This window comes from Eleginops maclovinus, chromosome 5 (assembly GCF_036324505.1).
Source record: "Eleginops maclovinus isolate JMC-PN-2008 ecotype Puerto Natales chromosome 5, JC_Emac_rtc_rv5, whole genome shotgun sequence".
NCBI lineage: Eukaryota > Metazoa > Chordata > Actinopteri > Perciformes > Eleginopidae > Eleginops > Eleginops maclovinus.
This window is the reverse complement of record NC_086353.1, coordinates 23903633-23920578: the sequence shown is the minus strand read 5'-3', so window position 1 is coordinate 23920578 and position 16946 is coordinate 23903633. Positions and strand designations below refer to the sequence as shown.

The 16946-nt window shown below is 38.8% G+C and overlaps 1 protein-coding gene across 1 annotated transcript in view; it reads right to left on the bottom strand.

Annotated features, from left to right (window-relative positions):
* Positions 1-9063: 9063 nt before the first annotated feature.
* LOC134865057 (perforin-1-like) overlaps positions 9064-16946 on the bottom strand; it is a 10871-nt gene continuing 2988 nt past the window's right edge. Inside the window, exons 2-3 of the mRNA XM_063884446.1 lie at positions 10406-10947; positions 9064-9847 (exon numbers count right to left, since the gene is read on the bottom strand). Coding sequence (XP_063740516.1) covers positions 9139-9847; positions 10406-10947 — 1251 coding nt within the window. The 3' untranslated portion in view covers positions 9064-9138. The remainder of the gene's footprint in view (positions 9848-10405; positions 10948-16946) is intronic.

The window sequence follows — 16946 nt, the reverse complement described above, 5'->3', positions numbered from 1 at the left end:
AGGTATATCGACGATAACAGACCTGAAGAGAAGGAAATGTCTTCAGGTGTGGAGACAGACACCATTCAGGGGTGTTTTTATTTGATTTTAATTTTTTTATCAAAGGCAGATTTTCTCTATGAAATGGTCCTGAATGTACACATCTGGCAGAAGACTTCTTTTTTTTTTTGCTGCGTTTTTGTACTGTAGAGGTTTAAACTGGGTACATCATCAGGAAATCATGGTTACTTGTTTCAGGGATCAAAGTGTAAATAAAATGGGGGAAAAAATATGAAAAAGGATGAATATTATGAATCCAAAGTTATTGATTGCTTTTTTTTTTTTTACTATTGGTCTACTTAAAATTAAGTTACTGTAAATGCTTTATCTTTTTAATCTATTCAGACTTCACCTATTGCATCTTGGGAGAGGGATCCTCTATTAGGAACAGGACACAAGTACCAGTACTCAGATTGCACTACTGAGACAAGGTTTAAAAAATCTTAAAGGGCTTTACTTAAGGAGCACAAAAGGTACAACAAAATCACTCTTCTAAGAGGCAAACGGTATCAAAAGGAAATAGCAATAAAACATGGAACTAAGTAAGCTTGACTATGGGATCAAATAACAACGAACGATAACAACCAATTAACTGTGAGATTTCTTGGGAGTTTTTGTTGTTGGCTGCAAGTGTCTAAGAACATGGTGTCGTACACACTGTGAAGCCCCACAGACAAAGGTGAAATTTGTGATATTGGGCTATATAAATAAAATTGGATTGAAAGTTTGAATAAGAAGCCTTTTGCTCAGCAGACATTTTATCAGTCATTATAAGAACGCACAGGTATTACAAAAAATTCAAGTGTCATTGACGCTGCATGCACAATACATAAAACACCTTGAATACTTGAGCGGCTTCATTCAATTCAGCTATTTTCTTGCTTTTCCTGCTCAGATTTACACATTTTGTCAAATTCCGTTATCTAAAAAGGACAGGTTTTTCTGATTTTGAGACGACTAACATTTTTTAAGTAATGGGATTTATTATTTTACCATAAGTCCGTGTTACCATGTCACATCCCCGATCACTAGGCCCATCTAAAGCGCCCATGAGAAGGATCTTTAAAAACAGGTGCATGATCATTAACGTATTTGTCTACTAACTGCATGTTTTGTGCATGTGTGTCTATGTGCCTACATGCATGTGCCATGATTCAGGGGGTGTGGTAACCTCTTAAAGCCCTCCCCTCCTCGCCATGGTTCCATGGGAACCTGCATGCAGCTAATCCTCCTTTTGGCTGCAGAGGGCTTCTCCAAACAAATCATCCAGCCCTAAGACCCAATGCTCCTCGAGTGGGCTCCTGGCTCTCTTTGCCAAGCCTCACCAAAAAACCTCTTTCCTTTCTTCTCTCCTCTCTCATATGCTTCACATAAAACAGCTACCTAGCGTGAGGCAAATCCCCTCGCCTCTGTCTCTTTTCTTCTAGGAGTAAGGGAAGGAGAAAGGAATGGGGTGTGGATAAGCCAAGACAGCAGGAGATTGTCAAGTTGAAGAACTACGATGACCTGTACTGGAAAAGCTGGTGAGTCTGAAGAATGGGTGCTGGTAAAGGGGTCATTGTTTGATAGCAGGCGAGAAGAGAGGGAGGATAAAGGGGGTGCATCTCTGTACTTTGATGTGGCTCCTTCTGCTTACAGTTAGTATGCATCACTGTAGAATAAAGATCTGTCCATCTGTTTACAATATCCATCTCTACGGCAGACCTCCAAGCTGCAACCACGTACAGGCGTAAAGATAAGCAGCACTCACTTAATCGGCCATTTAAAGTATCGTTAAGACTTCACTTCAATTGAAGGCATTCACTTTCAAGTCCTTTTTAAAAAAAAATGTTAAAGTTCTGTTGGCATGCTTTGAGTTTGAGACGATTGGCATGGATATTCTAGGCCCCATCCCGTATCCTACACACAAACAAGACACACAGACTTTAAAGAGTTCTAGCGTCTTATTATTTTTGTTTTGTTTTTTGTAGTATTTTTTTGTCGTTGTTTTGCATGTTTTGTTGTCATTTTTAATTATATGTCAATGTTTATTTATCCGTTCATTTATACAATGTATTATTTGATCATCTGAATCTGTAAAATAACTTATGATATCAGATAATTGTAGTAGTACTATTTTACCACTGTTAACCATTGTTATTTAAAAAAAGATATGATCCTAAATTCAAACTATGTATTCTGCAAAGTTGCTCACAACAAAAAGCTGCGTTTGCTTGCAACCACTTTTTCCCCATAAAGGAAATGTAATCATGTTTTATCTTACACACACACACACACACACACACACACACACACACACACACACACACACACACACACACACACACACACACACACACACACACACACGTGTGCCATCAATCCAACACCGCTCAATCCAACCCACAGACACATTTTCATTTAAAATATGTTGGACCAGGACAAAGACTTCCAGGAAGAAGAGGCCTTATATCTCAAGAGAACCTTCATGGAATGTTAAAGGAGAAAATAATTTGTCAAAAATAAATGTAATATTCCAAATACGGCAAGAATTACCGTTCTACTGTATGTGTGCTGTTGATGAGGAGTTTTGTATAACTCACATGGGCTGGATCAAGGTTTACATTTAAACACATAGCAGTAGTTAGCCTTCTGTCTGTCCTCCAACGTCTTTCTTTTAGAAGTGCCCATAGTACTTCATAAGAAATCTGGGAGGGGTGCTTTGTGTTTTTTTGGTGCTTTGTGTTTTTATGGCCCATGCAATACTGTGGAACAACCTCCCATCAGAATCAGAATCAGAATACCTTTATTCATACCACAGTGGGGAAAAGATGGACTTCAGGTGGAGCACGAAGAGGTCTCTAACCCCCATCACCATCAGGGGGGAGGAGGTGGTGAACACCTACACTTTCCTGGGAGTGCACTTTAACAATAAACTGTACTGGAGTGACAACACTGATGCTCTCTTCAGGAAGGGACAGAGCAAGCAGTTCTTCATGAGGAGGCTCAGGTCCTTCAACGTGTGCACAAGGCTGCTGCAGACGTTCTACCAGTCTGTGGGTGCCAGTGTGCTCTTCTTTGCGTGGTGTACTGGGGGGGAAACACCAACAAAAGGGATGCTGACAGGCTGAACAAGCTCGTGAGGAAGGCTAGCTCTGTAGTTGGAGTTAAATTTGACAATCTGGAGGGGGTGGCTGAGGGGAGGACGAGGAGGAAACTGGACAGTATTCTGGATAACCCCTCCCACCCCCTCCATGCAGAGCTAGTGAAGATGAGGAGTACGTTCAGCCACAGACTCATCCCACCTCGGCACAGCACTAAGCGCCTGGGAAACTCCTTTGTGCCTGTAGCCATCAGGCTGCACCACAAGGGGGTAACCATGTGACTCACTGACAATAACCCGGACTGCACATGAAGCCTGCACTCTTGGACTTTGCACAACAACTTTGACCTGCACTCTCTTTCTGCACACATACATGTGTTTATTTTCAACAATACTTTCGTTACTTATCTGTATAGATTTTTCTTTTACTTTTCAGAATTTTAGAATTTTTTATTTTTTATTTTAAATTTGTGTTTCATAGTCCTGTGTGAACCTGTACTGTTTTTCCTCTTCTCTGTTGCTGCTTAAAGACTCGAATTTCCCCACAGGGATTAATAAAGGTACATCTTATCTTATCTTATGTACATTGTTGCGGCAAAAGTGAAGATAGAGACAAAAAAAGAAGCTAAATAAATTAGATAAAAGGTCACGCAACCAAAATATAAAATAAAAAAAGAGAAAAACGGTACACTACCTTGGAAGATTTGAAAGTAAATGAAAAACCTCTCTTTTTGTGGCTTTAATTTGGGGTAATTGTGGCGTTATCACTGTTCATGCTTTATGTTTCTGTGATATAACTTTCTGTTTATAAGAAAGACGTTTTTTATTTATGTTCCTCACTCTTAATATTGTATCTTGTCTTACTCTGTAAAGCACTTTGGGGTGCATCTTGCAGGAAAGGTGCTATATAAATAAAGTGTATTGTTATTATTATTATTATTATTATTATTATTATTATTATTATTATTATTATTATTATTACTATTATTATTATTATTATTATTATTATTATCTGTATTAAGAGGACCTCCAAAAAGCTGCAATTTGTATTATTTCCACAGAGTGGCGCTAGATCCATACAGAAATGAATTAAAATGTCAAATATTCACAACAGCTGTTCCACATCAGCACTTTTTAGCCCTAACATTAACAAAGAAAACTGGGAGTCAAAGCCTTTCCAAATAAATTGTATAACTCTTATTTTCCAGCGGGGTTATTATTATACACCAGTATGAGATGGAAAATCTATGAGTAGCACAGCTGAGTTTAAACATAAACCGATCACATCTTAACGTTTATCAAGATGTCGCCAAATGAATGCACCTGTTACAGCCACGTTTCTGTGGTGTATCAGCTATCGTCTGTCTTCTCCCTTCTGTCAAACACATGTTTCTGAACTTAACAGTGTGTGTGACACAAGGGAGTATCCACCGTCTATATATAACACAGAGAGAGCAGATACACAGAGGCAAAGTGATTGGCTGGATCTCCAGAGGACTTTGCTTGAGTAAATAAATGCACACACCGGACGGAACAAGCTTGAGTATGAAAACATGCGTACACACCATGAAACCCTTTTACAGCCTAAAGACACATGTGTGCATCTCCATATGTGTATAGGACAAAAGCATTCCAATGCTTGTATACGTTCAGATGTACAGCTTGCCTCTGGCCCTCACACAAACATCCAAACACTTATTTCCAACAAAGCAAATCAATCACATTTCCAAGTGTTTTCAAAATGGAGACAAGTTGCTCTTCACGATATCAGCTTCTTCTCACCTGAAGGCAAAGCAGGTTTTCTGAGCAACACTGAAAGGATTTACAGCACTCAACATATCATCACATCTTGCCTTGATGCAAACGCTCCACAGGCACCATAGAAACTACTGTTCAGATAACTTACTGTAACCATATTTTATGAAACAATTATTAAGAGAACTTCCTGCCACCATATATTATGTCGCCAACATGAGGTCAGTAATGCCTATTGTACCCACAGTCGTTTTATTACCTCAGAGAAAAGGGAACAGCGTTTTCATGAGAATAAAGAGTGGGAGGAAGATAACCGTGTTTGCATGAGTTTTAATGTGGTCATCTGCACCTACCTTTAGTGAGACTGAAAGCACTGCTGCAACCTCGAAAAGGAAGAAGCCCTTTAAATGAACAAAAATGATAATAAATCAACGTACTCACTGTATTCATTTCTATAAACAAAAAACTGCAATCTTCTGGAGTTGGTACAAATGGTGGAATTGGACATGTTCTATTATTGTTGGAGTCAGAGTGGAGGTAACACAAATTTATGAAGTACTAAAAAATGGTTCGGCCTGTTAGAAGCTCTGCCATTGTTTAATTTGTATTCTCATGGCAGCCCATTCCATTAGAACCTAGATCCGCTTTTGTCTGGTGACTGGGAAACGTGCTTGTAAACTGACTGTTTATGAAATACTGTTGTCACAGACCTCATTTGAATAACCCTCTCAAGTCTCAAAATCTCATTTTATTAGAAGTGATTACAATTGTGTTCATCTTACAAGAAAACAAAAGTTAAATTCAGATGCAAGAAATGCACCATGATTAGCATAGAACAAATAAGATTTGAGGCAATTTCAGTGTCTTAATCTATGGGGTCCCTTTTTTATCTTCTTTTACTGAAAATCAGAATCGGTTTTATTACCAGGTTTACACATGTGAGGAATTTGCTTAAGTATATGTGGTGAACAGAAAAACACAGAAAAAAGAATATGCAGGAAAATAAATTAAATAAAAATAGGACTGTTATGACAGCTATCTAAGATTAATATAACAAATTAACAATATTTACACCTGCCAAATATTATATATTGTATTTAAAGTTGAGAGCTGTGCTGATTTAAAAGAGGTAGTAGAGAGAAGAAATGTGCAAGTTGTGCATGATGTGCATTTATGGAATGCATTATTTTTTTTTTCGAGATGGATAAAAAGTCAGTGTCAGTGGGGGTCCCAGTAGCAGAAAAAAAACTTCAACAGAAAAAGGGTCAACACAAGTCGAGAGATAAAATAGTTGTAAAAGACATCATATTGGACCATGTGTTGACTCATTCGAATGATTTACTGTTATTCTACCCACTCAGTCCACTCTTTATTTACATGTGTACTATAAGCCCTGCATCACAGGTGTTTTCCAACGTTGGGAGAGTGTGGCAGGGTGAGCTGGGAGGTTAGGATGTCAGTGATCAGGAAATGCTTTCAAACCAAAGTTTACTGTTAATCATTGAAATGTAAAAACTGATCCTTTTGTTACTTTACGCTCAGCCCAATGACATCACTGTGTAGGCACGCTTGATGCATTCTGCCACACACATCCTCTTACTATCTGTTTCAAAGTGAGCAGCACAAAGGTTGTAACTGTATGCACGTTGGGCCTTATTGATTTATACAGTATGCTGACTAAAATATGGACATTATTAGCTATAGAGATGATTTCATTCATTTTAAAAAGAAGTTTCAGGTTTCATATCTTAGTTCAGTATTGGTATGCTATGATGTAAATTACTGCTAATTGGTTTTAATTATGAATATTAGTTATCCCTGTGTTGCCTGTAAAGCAATGCCATAGCCCCCTGTGTTGTTCAGCTGATTACAGTCTGTTGGTAACGGGAAAACATGCAGAGAAGCACGGCAAAGTTGGTTGAAGCCTGCCCTTTGACAAACATCTTTAAGGCCTATAAAACTCTCAAAAAGGGAAGCTCACAGTGCAGTAGCACAATATCTTCCTTCTTGTGGTTCAAATTTGGTGTCAAAACATGCTGAGTGACAAGCTATTGAGACGTATATATATACATGTAGGGCTGATTAATAAGCCTCTGTTGATGCAAATTAAATGTATCATCATTTTTCAGGCCTCAATTATGTGGTTCTCCTCTCATAGTCCCCAAAGACAAGCTACTCATAGGAACCTTTTTTACTTGGAGATGTGATTCTGTTTTATTGTTAGTTTGATAGTCTGGAGACCCTTCTCATCCAATGCATGGCGGGCTATAGACAGACTCAGGAAACACAAATGTAACTTAATTCCTTTACAGTTACATGAAAATAATGTAATCTGATTACTGTTACATTTCTAAAGAAGGGGGATCACTAGCAGGATGACAATGTTACTAAAACACTAAAATCATCATATAGTGTTTGTTGTGAACAATCAGATGTTGTCTCTCCTCTGTAAGCTGCGCTGTTCTGTAGGCTAATACTTTCAGTGTGAATCTATACACCTACCGCCTGAATCTGCCTCATGGTTTCACTTTCTTTGATCCATTTGTTCTGTTTTTAATTCAGCAGGTGAACCTATATGTTCATAAAATTGTTTGTGTGTGTTTAAAAGTGTGTATTAAACTAAAACTGAGCACTTTCTGTCAGCTCAGATTTGATTCCTGCTTTTTTCTTTTAAGTTATTTTTTGGGGCTTTTTGCCTTTAATCGGATAGGAGAGTGACAGGGAAGTGGGAGAGAGAGTCGGGGTGGGATCCGGAAAGGACCACGGGTCGGGAATCGAGCCCGGGTTGCCGGCGTACGGTGCAGGTGCCCCAGCCAGTTGCACCACGGCTGGGGCCGTTTTCTGCTTTTTTAAACTGTAGCATGTGCTCATGTGTTTCAGTGTTGGTGTATACTGGCTACTGCCTGAATATGCTTCATCAGTAGTAACAACATCAGCTTTTTCTAATATGATTTTTTATCCTAAATATCTTGGTTCTCCTTTCCTATGTTCATAACACTTATCTTAAGTATCTTTTTGACATGTATTTTCTCTTTTGTTTACTTGCATTGCGTCTGAAATTTAGGTTTTCCTCAAGTAAAGGAAAGTTATCAGGTTACTATTATATGTTGATACTGATACACACTGATTACTTTTTTTAACAGGTAACTGGTAATTTTAACAGAATATATACACAGTAAGTAACCCTCCCAACCCTGGATAAAGATGCAGCCAATATTCAATAAGCCTATTTAGATGTAGCAGTTTAAACTTCTAGGAAATACACTATCTATAATGTTCTAGCAAACACGTATTTTAACTGTGGTTAGATTTTTGAGTCAGAGCTCTCTCTGACCTCACTTCTCTTTCTCATTGTTTATGATCCTGCAGCATGGTCCAGTCACAGATTGGGCAGAGATATGATATTGTGGCGCCATCGACACAGTATGATGTACTTCATAGATATCAGGTCTGTGGGATTCTGCTCCCCCATTGTAAACTGCTCCAGTAAGAGCTAAATGTAAATGACACACTTTTTCGAATGGTCGGGTTTTGTATGTTTTACAAAAGGAAATAATTGTGGATTTTACTCTTTAGTAAATCAGTATTCCAAATGCATTTATACCTGCCACCGTACTTTACTCTACATTTTGGGTCCTACCCCATGTTGCTAATACAGAGGACTCAAAAAAAAGGATATCTTGATTGGCTGTGTGGCAAGGCCCATTCAATGATTTCCTCTTTTTTCTAACTGTCTTGTATTGAACCTTATTGTATATAACCTTCTTTCTTGAGTTAATAATAAAATATTTCTAACTCACCCTTTCAAATGTGTTCTTTCCTTTTATTTGAGGTTTCTGTTTCTCCCACTCCAGCACAATTCATGACACTCTTAGTTTTTACTGTGCCTTTGTTTAAAAAATAAACTACTATTGAATATAGAATAAGTGAAAGTTAAGTTATTATGTTTCTATTGTATTTTGATTGGTACACATTTTTGACTTACTTTGTAACTAAACAGAGTCTAAAGTTTATATGTACTCCTGATTAATCATCATTTCAATATTACATGTAAACAACACAAAAGGACACCGTTGTTGTCTTTGCTGATGCTTTATTGGCAGAAGAAAGAAGCAAAAGAAAGGTTTGATTATGTAACACCACTTTTCACACACATACATATTGGATTACATTTGAGGATTAACATAATTATTTTCGCAAACAAAGGTAGGGAAACAGGCTAAAACATCTCAGGTCAACTGCTTACCTAACCGCGACTACTTTCATCCAGTCTCTCCAAGCAGGACCCCATTTTTAGAGTAAAAGACTTTGGCCAAGGACGCACTCATGGATGAGGGTAAGTATTCCTGACATTGATGACCACCAAGACTTGGTGCGCACTCTGCTTGGTAGGAGTAGAAGAGGGTACCATGATTTAGCATGCAAGAATCTATTCCACGCCCGACTTGCAAATCCACTGAACACTGGCCTAGCAGATCACTATTCCAGTAAGAATCCTCATCATAAACATTAAACACAAGTGTATTTGCCATGTTGATTTTGATGGTTCCAAATTGAAATGTCTCCGGCCACCTAGGATTGTCATTGTCATCTATGATGGCAGTCCGCTTAGTCTGATCCCCAAAATTCACCTCCACTGAGCCATCTGTCTCAGTCCACACATCACCATACAGCCCTTCAGCGTAGAGATTAAAAACCTTTAACGTTGCAAGACCTTTCCCAGTCGGACAGCAGTTTGACCTGAGATTCTGATTGCTATTACAAACACAAGCACAAGGATCCCTCTTGTTGGATCTGTGGCCAACCTTACAGATTTCAGAGCATTGTTTCAACAATGCGTTGTTCTTGATGTACTCCTCCACCTCCTGCTTCAGTCTGGCCCTGGCAGGATGATTCACTGGAAGTATGGTGTGCAGAGGCTTTAAGTTGTATTTGATCAAATCAGGTGTGCTTTTCAGTGAGTTGACCCAGCTGTTGTAGACAGAGGGGTTTGAATGGTCATTAAAGAGCACATCAGCATCAATTTTCCCTCCACCAACGACCTCTGAGGTACGCTCACTAAACTCGCTACTGAAACCTTGGCCATGGCTGAATGTTTTCTTCTTGCCCTCACAGGTCTTGATCATGCTATCAATGTCAGCAGTGTTTGCAAAGCTAGCGGAAGCCTCTACTGACAAGCAGTTTTGGACTTCGGTTGCCGTTAGTCCATTCATTGATGCCTCACAGGTCTTGACAGAAGTGATTGATTTTATTTTGCCTCCTAGGGACGCTTTTGTGATGAAATGTGTACCATATGTGTCAATCAGATCACCATATGAAGGATTTGAGTTCACGGTTGATTGAAATACATGACTCATTGGAGGTTTGTTTTGTGAAGCACAGGAAGCATATACATTAGAGACAGGCTATCACATTCTGATTTCATCACTTTTCATGTTGCTTGCAATTTTTGCAACAAGAACAATACTCATCGGAGCATGACATTTCAGAGTTAAAGACAACAGGAGGAATATCAGTCCACACACTTACCTGTAGAACTGACAGTCGACATAATGGCTGAAGAAGGTGTAGTGATCTTTTTTCGACTTCTCAATGGCAAATCTTGATTCTTTGGAGTGGGAACCTCCAAAGGCAACACCAAGACTGACAGTGAGAGATGGGTCTACAGGGAGTTTAAGGCCAAGTTTCCAATCATTGGACACTGATGACGTGGAGTCATTGATGAGGGTTTCAACCGAATCGTAGAGTTGGCTGGAGACCTTTAGATTGCACTTAGTGGAGGTTCTCCAATCGGTCACAGCAACTGGGACTTTCTGTTTCACATTGTTGGCCAAGCTGTTGCTGTAAAGCCTGCAACTGCCATTGCCAAGATCCCATGTTTCAGTGTCGATGACATAGGCACCTTTCCTCTCCATTGTGACAATGTCGAAGCCTTCTCCACCCAGATTGTAACCTGGGACAAATGTAGCATTTGCACACTCCTGTGGTGTCCCAAGGAAGCTTACACCTGCTGACAGACACAGAGGACTCCATGCCCCGCAAAGGAGTAGGAGAGGCCACAGCCTTCCCATCTGTATGGAAGAAAAATCAAGGAATTTAATGTAAAGGCATTGACACTGAATCATTCAAAAAATTAGCTTTTGAAATCCAAATTTCAGCCTTAATCTCACGAAACTAAGCTATTAATACAAGTTAATACTCTACTCAAACTATAAGTCTAATTTAGGGGAGAACTCAGGGTTCTTACCATGACTGCTGACAGCAAGCTCTGTTCAGTAGCTCACAATATCTGCCCCATCTTATAGTTTAATTTGGAGGTGGAGTCTTGATTGACTTTGTGATCACACACATATACTATGTGTGTGCGCATATCTGTGCAAGTGTGTTCTTTTGACTTGAATGCACTTTAATGAAAGGCACATTTAGTTGCCCTGTTATTAAAGGCTTCAATCCCAAATTATTTTCTTTAAAATCAAAGAACATAAACATAGACTAAAAGAAAATCAGATTACAAATAATCAGCATGTCTTGTTGACTGTTGAAGGAAACCAGAACACCTGGAGAAACTTGCAATGGCATGGGGAGAACATGGTCACCTAGTTCTGACACAAACATTCTCCTTCTTTGAGGCAACCCCTGCACCACCATGGCAGCCTAAATTAGATGGTGACTCAATGTCATCCTGTCTTTCTGTCCCCTTCTACCGCCTCATCTTCTGCAAGACCTTCTGTCCTTCATAGGGATGACCTCATACATGACAGTGAAATCCTCTGGTGATCATGTCCCTGAAGCAGGTTCTGTCCATGGTGCCTGTGCAGAAATACAATCCTCATTTAGAAATTTAGTTTCTAGGCACAATGTCATGAATCTTCCGGGGCTGTTTCCTTCATCAGCGCGTCCAGGGCGAGGTTTTCCTGCTGGTAAATGAAGGCGTGTTTCAACCTCAGCAGCAGAGCGCCTTCCTGTCCGCTCTGCCTCAGGGTTCATGCCCTTCTCCAGGTAAGATCTCCCACTGTGTCCGTTGCAGTGCAGGCAACAACAGAGCGCAGATTGGAAACCTATTGTATTTGGTCAATAAGAACATCAGTCAATACTTCTGCTTCCAGTAACATGCAACACAAAGACACATAAACATAGAAAATAATGAATCCTTCTGGGAGGATTAGACACATTTCATGCAGTTTGGTCTGCAGTTCTGACTGGTTGTGTTGTGCTAGAGCTTGAGTAACTTTTAATCAAACCTTTTTTCTTCTCCATATTAGTTAATGATTAGTTAAATAAATGCTTTCAAGACTGCCTTAGGACAGTTGGTTATTAACAATCTCAACCCTACTCCAGTGTTGATGTCCTACCATTAATCTGAGCTAAGAGTTTAAACTGCTGGGCAGGCCCACAGGATTGGCTAAAAGGTTCAATGTATTCTTGAGGGACAGCCTCTTTAGTGCAGAGTTTTGTCCCATGGCGAGCTCCTTATCTGTTGGGCGGTGTCGCTTTCGTTGGAGGTACGGTAACCTTGGATGCATTCACCTGGATGTGGCAATGAAGTGGTTCTGTTGGAGGGGAGGGATTTTTTGCTGGAGGTTTAGGTGTAGGTTCAGGAACTTAATGTGCCACCAACAGGGTCCTTCTTGGCATTACGGAATGTCAACAACCATGAACATCTCTAATGTCACTGAAGGTTTTGGAACTTACCTTGGAGCTTCCACCTTGCCTGTTGAGATTATCACCAAAAAAGTCATGATAACTCACATTTGCTACCACTTTACTGTTAATACACCTCCTTTTAAATTTTCCAGAAATTAATTATCCCTCAAGGGTGTTTACATACATGCATGAGTTTCATGCATGATTTGTATTGATTGGTTGTCAAAAGTTAACTATGATAAGATATTTTTGTTCTTGGCACACCTCTTCCCATTTAATTCTCCATTTTCCTCAAGCAACATGTCACATGTTCACCACCCTACAGTTCAGCCATTCGCCTTATGTTCCATATAAACAGCATAATATGATCCAAAATGAGAAAAGACTCTTGATTGGGTAACGTAATGCCCAGGTGTGTCTCTAGTTGCATGTTGTTTCAGGTTCAACGTGTTGCTGATGAGTTGTGCAGCTTTTTCGAGAAGAACAAAATAATGATTAAAGTGGATATTGTGTTTCCTGGGAGCATTTTTGCATTAAATAATTCAATAAAAGGTTTGTATGATAGAATGCATTGTCACAACAACAAATAAATAAGTACAAATATTACAATAATATATGTAGCGTTTAGTTTTTTCTTCATTCATTCCAAGTTTTAACAAGTATGCATTACTGTCTGAAATATTATGTATGAAAAACAAGCAAAACCAAAATAAAATACGTTACATACAGTGGGGCAAAAAAGTATTTAGTCAGCCACCAATTGTGCAAGTTCTCCAATTTAAAAAGATGAGAGAGGCCTGTAATTTTTATCATAGGTATACCTCAACTATGAGAGACAAAATGAGAAAAAAAAATCCAGGAAATCACATGGTAGGATTTTTAAAGAATTTATTTTCAAATTATTGTGGAAAATAAGTATTTGGTCAATAACAAAAGTTCATCTCAATACTTTGTTATATACCCTTTGTTGGCAATGACAGAGGTCAAACGTTTTCTGTAAGTCTTCACAAGGTTTTCACACACTGTTGCTGGTATTTTGGCCCATTCCTCCATGCAGATCTCCTCTAAAGCAGTGATGTTTTGGGGCTGTCGCTGGGCAACACAGACTTTCAACTCCCTCCAAAGATTTTCTAAGGGGTTGAGATCTGGAGACTGGCTAGGCCACTCCAGGACCTTGAAATGCTTCTTACGAAGCCACTCCTTCGTTGCCCTGGCGGTGTGTTTGGGATCATGGTCATGCTGAAAGACCCAGTCACGCTTCATCTTCAGTGCCCTTGCTGATGGAAGGAGGTTTTCACTCAAAATCTCACGATACATGGCCCCATTCATTCTTTCCTTTACACGGATCAGTCGTCCTGGTCCCTTTGCAGAAAAACAGCCCCAAAGCATGATGTTTCCACCCCCATGCTTCACAGTAGGTATGGTGTTCTTTGGATTCAACTCTGCATTCTTTCTCCTCCAAACACAACGAGTTGAGTTTTTACCAAAATGTTCTATTTTGGTTTCATCTGACCATATGACATTCTCCCAATCCTCTTCTGGATCATCCAAATGCCCTCTAGCAAACTTCAGACGGGCCTGGACATGTTCTGGCTTAAGCAGGGGGACACGTCTGGAACTGCAGGATTTAAGTCCCTGGCGGCGTAGTGTGTTACTGATGGTAGCCTCTGTTAATTTGGTCCCAGCTCTCTGCAGGTCATTCACTAGGTCCCCCCGTGTGGTTCTGGGATTTTTGCTCACCGTTCTTGTGATCATTTTGACCCCACGGGGTGAGATCTTGCGTGGAGCCCCAGATCGAGGGAGATTAGCAGTGGTCTTGTATGTCTTCCATTTTCTAATACTTGCTCCCACAGTTGATTTCTTCACACCAAGCAGCTTACCTATTGCAGATTCAGTTTTCCCAGCCTGGTGCAGGTCTACAATTTTGTCTCTGGTCTCCTTTGACAGCTCTTTGGTCTTGGCCATAGTGGAGTTTGGAGTATGACTGTTTGAGGTTGTGGACAGGTGTCTTTTATACTGATAACGAGTTCAGAAAGGTGCCATTAATACAGGTAACGAGTGGAGGACAGAGGAGCCTCTTAAAGAAGAAGTTACAGGTCTGTGAGAGCCAGAAATCTTGCTTGTTTGTAGGTGACCAAATACTTATTTTACAGAGGAATTTACCAATTAATTCATTAAAAATCCTACAATGTGATTTCCTGGATTGTTTTTCTCATTCTGTCTCTCATAGTTGAGGTATACCTATGATGAAAATTACAGGCCTCTCTCATCTTTTTAAATGGGAGAACTTGCACAATTGGTGGCTGACTAAATACTTTTTTGCCCCACTGTATGTAGTGGCCTTTTTCACCTATAGGAGCAGCCTAATCCACCGTCGATTCTCTTTAAACTCAATATTTCCTCCAATTATTCTCACCTGTACTCATTGATTTTGCTCAGAAAGAAAGAAAATGACCAACTTGCTGCTGTATCTTCCTGATACATTTTCTTCTCATTTCTAAAATTAATCAGGCTGTCATTATACCGGTCAGGTTTTAGATTTGTACCTAATTTAATTCAAATCCATTTTAAGGTTGTTTGTTTTTATTTTGGCCATCTTCGTGATTTATTTCAAAAAGAAAACAAACATGACATCCAAGGTTAATTCGTTTAGGCTGGTGTAGATTGGACATGTATTAAAATGGATTACAACCATTAAAACGTAGACGTTTTAATAATAGTGATTCATAATGGATGAATAAATAGCGAATCGTGATTTTAGGGAAAACAGTCATCTCCATTGACAAACTTCAAAACAATATCGACTCTCATATTCTAAATAATGTTTACACTAATAGCGTGTGCTTACAAAAGCAGCAACATGTGTTATCTGTACACAATCTTTGTTCTGTTTGGGTGTTAATCCATCACAGCAGCAGCCTGTTCCCATACCAAAAGAACCAAAATGTCACACATTTACAGTTGGTTCAGGTTTTTCTGACACATTTCTCACAGTGTGTCATGTGGTGAAGCTCATTTACTTGAATGAGGAAGCTTTGTTTTCCAGCAGCTTGAGGTACATAATAACACCATATATGGAAACGGCTGTGTTGGTATTTAGTCATTAAGTGACTCTGAGCCAGCAGATTTAACTCTTTAACTGTAAATGATGTATACCTACAGTCATATTGTTAGGAAACCACCTTAAACACCTTGATTTTAACACATGTGTACACCACTATAGTCAATATTTCGCCTCTTCAAAATGTCCTAAACCAGCAGTGATTTACAAATGGTTTTGTGGGGTAAATGTTGTACGTATATGGCATTTTTCTTTTTTTTGTATTCTCTACAGTATCTGTTCTTCTTACAGTATGTCTTTCCCATTCCCAACTGTGAAATGATCGACCATCAAACTTTTCAAATGGGGGTTTCCACTAGAATGCATGGTGGTTAAATAAATGCCTTTTTTGTATTTTAATGTGATTCATGTCATTGAGAGTAATAATCACAGCTGTGAATTTGAAATAAAAACAAAACGAGATGTATGCACGACTTCCTGTGTACTCTGTCTTTGCTGCAGGTTTGCAGCTTTTAATCGTTTGTCATCTGACATGTTTCACACCTTGTGTTTTGTGGTCAATGTCTTTCACTGAAATGAAGAAGCTTCCTTTTCCAACAAATGTCTTTTCTTTTGGTGAGGCACCCCTCTGAAATCATTAGGTTGGTTTAATCACTCATTAAAACAAACAAAAAACTTGATTTAATTAGTTTGATTACTGTGGCGTGTTAATAAGTGTACTTTAGTAAATAAATGTCTTAACTCCAACCCTAAACACTTGTACTGTGACTGTTTTTAAAAACATTTAGTTTATTTCTGAGGGTGGCTCATCCATTTTTTTGATGATATATACTGAAGTTGAAGAAGTACTTATTCCCATTGAGCTCAATGCATTATTTCACTTCCTACTGTCTGTCAGAGAAATGAAAGCTTCAAACACTGTGGCAAAACATTTTTGATCAAGAAATCAAACAGAATGTCAATACTTTTGCTCCCTCAATCTCTCTGTGAATGTGTTTATAAAAGACCTGACTTGTCTGTTAATCTATCAGTCCAAGATGTTTTAAAACTTCTGAAATGGCAAAAAGAGTTGTGTAGCTATGAGTGAATGTCATGGTGCATTACAGCTTTAAATAATTCAAAGTAAAGTAAAGAAAACACATGATCAGGTTAATTATGCCGTTGTGTTAGTAACTAACAACAACATATACGGTATAAGCAAATATCTAATTACCTTTAAGGAAACATTTGATCAAAAATAAAATACATGTTATTGATATAAATACATATATTAACAAAAGTATAAGTACTCATCAAAATGGTCAATTTTAGAGGAAAAGTATTTTTAAAAGTTTGAATAATAATGTACTTATGTGTTAATGAATT